General features: G+C 33.2%; 1 protein-coding gene across 1 annotated transcript; it reads right to left on the bottom strand.

Annotated features, from left to right (window-relative positions):
• Nucleotides 1-2,390: 2,390 nt before the first annotated feature.
• Cfl2 (cofilin 2) lies at nt 2,391-3,977 on the bottom strand. The gene is made up of 3 exons (XM_015491599.2): nt 3,637-3,977; nt 3,439-3,515; nt 2,391-3,358 (listed from the first exon to the last, which is right to left on the bottom strand). The coding sequence occupies exons 1-3, from the start codon at nt 3,894-3,896 to the stop codon at nt 3,246-3,248; spliced, it is 450 nt and encodes a 149-aa protein (XP_015347085.1). The 5' UTR covers nt 3,897-3,977; the 3' UTR covers nt 2,391-3,245.
• Between the last annotated feature and the right edge of the window lie 710 nt (nt 3,978-4,687).

Here is a 4,687-nt window from a genome sequence, read left to right as displayed (position 1 = left end):
AATTGTACACAGAAAGCAAGCAATTATTTGGATGTTTCAGAGCATAGAAAAGAACCTGACTTCTTTACTGCCTGAGATAAGATACAACATCTCTAAACTTACGTTGTCTGAAAAGCAATATTCAGTGGAGCCTGCCTGTACATCTCTAGTAGTGTTAATATTTTCATAAAAAAGTGAAAATTCACATTTTTAAAAAAATCTCCAACTACCATTACAAACAAAAATAAGAACAGAACATGATTTTATAAAAGAGGAAAACCTAGCAAAAAGTGTGTCAAACCCCTCAATGATTTACCATTGCTGAGATCTTTCCTTAACAAAGAGAAAAGTTTTTAAAAGAATTTTCTCCCAAAATCCATTTGTTGGATTCCATAAATTAGCTGCTACAAAGGATCTATATCAGAGAAACTCAAAACTACTAAGAGGCTTTTCTTCTAATCTAGTATAAAGGCACATTAAATACACAACGCCGGTCACACTATTTTAGATAATGATGGAAAACGACAGCTGACAGCCAGTTTGGGACAAATGCCAACTGTTCCTATTTGTCTGAAAATGCTAAAATTGCTTCAACATTCAGTTTTCAAAGAAAATATATCTCTACATGAAAAAGTTCATCAACTAAAATCCTGAAAAAGACTACAGATAATGGTGCCTCTTTGCTCTTAATTTTTCACCTTTTAATATTCCAAAGTGTAAGTAAACACATCTTAACAGCTTTAAATATTTTCATGTATTTTATTTTTTAAACACTTATAATTTTGCAAGCTAGCAGTAAAATACTGTCTTTAATATATTTTACTAATTAGCACCGTATATATTTTAAAGCTAACTGGAACATTGTTTCATTATAAATGATTATAAAATAAAAATGATCATTTCAAATGCCAAATTAGTCTCAACATGTGATCTATTATTAATGATATCATAATTTTTAGCTCTGTGCACAAAGATATATTTCAAAGATGAACTTAACTAGGGCTGGGGTTGTGGCTCAGCAGTAAAGCGCTTGCCTAGCATGTGTGAAACACTGGGTTTGATACTCAGCACCACATAAAAATAAAGATATTATGTCCAGCTAAAACTAATATATATATATAAAATAACTATGTTAATATCTATTTTGTCAATCTAACAAATCAAAATATTGTAGTTTAAAGAAGTTATTTAATCTCTGAAATTATTAAAGCGCATATAAAGAAGTCAAGGAATTAGTTATAAAGATCAAAGATACTCTGATAACTGATTTGTTTTTTAAGAAATCCCTTATTTTCTAGAATGAGGAAATAATGAAAAATGCCATGGTGCAAGTATGTTACACATAGGGTTTAGTATATATTAGCATTCTCCTGCTTTGATTATTAAAAATTTGGCCTTTCCAAAAAGTCATCAAAATGTCTAAGACAACTCACACGGACAGTTGGAAATCTGAAATAAAATTGCTCAGTGCGAAAAAGATCCCAAGCCATTCATACAGTTTTAAATAGAAGCCTAGATATATAATCTTTTTAATGTTCTTATCTAAAAACTTTTAAAAATACAAAAAAAACCCTAATTAAACTCAAATTACTTCTAAATACTTTAAAAAAATATTTAAAAAGGGATATTTCCATTTCTTTTTTTCTGACAAAAGCATTCTTCAGAAACATGGACTTAAGTTCTGAGCCACAATTCACTGCTTACTAGCATGCTTATTTTGCATACCAGTAGAATCAAGTCCAGTTTTGCCATTTGTGGATAACTATGACAAGATACAAAAGCATGTGTTTGCCATAAATAGCTCTGGCTAACAGCAAACTGCTCACACTGAGTAGATCAAATTCTCTATAAGGAGAGCAATCTGGACCACTGCCAAATCCCACCAGTAATGTTTAAGACTACCAATTCTTTTCTAATTCTATTACAGTAGTGAAAATGAATATTTCTAAATATCAGAAGCATTAAACTTTTGAAGGACATTTAACAAATTATTATTTTGACCCAATAAGCAACAAAAATTTCCTGCTGCTTCTACTCAATTATTTCTAAGTGTAAATGTGAATAAAAAAATAACTGGAGAACAAATGAGATATTGAGGATATTTATGTCAAAGTGCAAAAACCAAAAGCCAAAAAACAAAAAAAACTGCTCTCCATATTACCACATAAAGAAATAAATAAACATGTTTAAAAAAGTACCACTCTTTACTAATGGTATTTTATATTAGGTGTCTTTAAGGATAGAATATTGTTTAAACCAAAGAAATCCAACAAATCTGGAAAATATCATGCATGAATGTTGTACAAAAAAAGTTCTCAAATGACCAGTGCAGAAATTTATAGCTGTTTACCCTAAAAGTGGTTCTACGTAATATTTTGCAAAATTTCCAAGGAAAACAAGGCAGCGTTCTGTAACATGCCACAATTTTTATTGCAACGTGGCCATTTTTGTGAGGATGGGGAGTTTGATCTCAAAACAATGTTCCATTTAAGGCTCTTTTATACAGAAATTGCCATCATGACTGATATTCAAAATATCTTTAGTGTCGCAAGACTCACATGGTAAACATAAAACTCCTACACTTATTCAGTAGTGTACACTCAATGGAAAACAAAAAGGCATTAATAACAGATATTTCTTTTAAGAAGATATGTAGGTAATAGGAATGAACACTGAGGTACTAGGATAAATTGATGACACAGTTAATGAAACTTAATTGGCATTCCTTTGGGGGGATTAAACTCATTTAAAAAACAAAAGTGCTTTTAATGCATAGTGTTATATTCGTGCTGCCATGTCACAAAAGAAGGCTTGCCAAGGCAGGTGAGGTGTATGAATGCTCCAGCGCCTCACAGAACTACAATCAAGTGCAACTATAATAATACTGAAAAAAGTTCACCATCTGACCAGTGGATAATACTTTCAAGGCATTCAATCTGCTTACCCTTTGCAGTATTCTAGACTATTCACATTGACAATCACATTCATTGTAGTGCTTGCTGCAAAGGAGGCATATAACCAGTTGTTTTGGCTAAAATAAAGACAGGAAGGCATTCCTTCTACATAAAAATAACCATTTTGAAGAGTCTAATGGCAATCACTGACAGGCTGCTTAAATGAATGATATCTCCTTCATTCACTGTGTTGGAAGGGCCCAGAGGAAAGGGAAAAAAAAAAAAAAAATGAAAAAACACCTAATGCTATTCCAATGGACTGAGCTGGAGAAATGAAACCCCTTAAGATCCAGATGGCACTTGATGGTCATTTTATAATGGTTTTCCTTCAAGTGAAACTACTACATTGCCTCCCAATTTCTCTCCAAGTGTTGATCGGTCCTTAATATCATCCAAGCCATTTACTTGCCACTCGTGTTTAATACCTAAAAAGAAAAAATATTCCATTATCTTATTATACTTAGAAAAGAGTAATTTCTTAACACAAAATAGTCAATATTTGTACCTGTGAATTTCTTTTTAATGGCATCTTTAGAGCTAGCATAAATCATCTTGCTTTTTAAGGGTGCACTTTCAGGAGCCCTATGAAAACAAAAAAAAACAATTGTTGAATCTCACTTATAAGAAGAACAAAGGCAAAACTGACTATGATAATAATTATCCTTGCATTTTAAAAGTACTTTTTTCTTTTGTTTTTACACACCAGAATATAAATACTAGGTCTTCTTTCTTAGACTCTTTTGTTTCGTATGTGGCATCGTACAAAGCATATCGGCAATCATTCAGAGGTAGCAACTTCACAAAAGATGTGTAGGGGTCCTCTACAGTATCACCAATGTCACCCACCAAGATCTGCTTTGCTTCCTCTACAATTATTTGTCTTTTGTCATCGCTTAAACAGAAGAGAACTGCTTTCTTTCTTTTTTTGATCTCCTCTTGTGTAGAAGATTTCCTTACTTTCATATCATTAAAAACTTTGATGACTTCATCATTCACTGTAACTCCAGATGCCTGAAAATAAACAAAGAATGGTAATTCAGAACAAGCATTCTGGATTTAAACAAAATTGTCTGCCTACAGAGGATTCAATTTAGTTTGGACATTAAAAATTGCACTGAAGGATGCAAGCAGTCCAAACGGATTAATTTCATTTTAAAGATTTAGTACATGATACATCTAAAGACTCAAACTCATCCTGCCCATTCATCCTTTTTAAAGGTGTCCAGAGAAAGCAAATGGAAGGTGGAGCAAAAGGAACAAATACAAGTTGTCCCATCCCTGAAATGTTTCCTATTTCATTGGGTGATGTCAGAGCTTCAGGAGCAGCGGCAAAAATACCTTCTGTATTGTGTCAACTCTGCAGGCCTTTAAAAAAACACTTTTGGATTTCAGTTAATGCTTCTACTATTTTTTTTCTTTAAAGTCATCCTAGCCACTGCCGTTTCCTCATAAGGAAAGGGAATCAAGTGTAAACTCCAACCGCCTACGGCTACAACATAATTGCCCCACAGCTCAAAGGCAGATACGTTAAAACTAAAAAGTCCAATATAGAAGCTCTTTTACCACTAGAAAGCATTTAAAAAAAAAAAAAAAAAAAACAGTTTTCCCACCTTTTCAGTCTTCCCTTAAGAGTTTTATTACAGGCCATCTAGACCCTGACCCGAAGCCTGAAAATCACCTACCAATTTTAGAGCGCGCGTGTTAAGCGAAGGGCAAACGCGGCACCTGGGGGGCTGGACCCTCCTGCAGCCCGG

Source organism: Marmota marmota, unplaced genomic scaffold (genome assembly GCF_001458135.2).
Source record: "Marmota marmota marmota unplaced genomic scaffold, marMar, whole genome shotgun sequence".
Lineage (NCBI taxonomy): Eukaryota > Metazoa > Chordata > Mammalia > Rodentia > Sciuridae > Marmota > Marmota marmota.
This window is presented reverse-complemented; position numbering and strand designations above follow the sequence as displayed.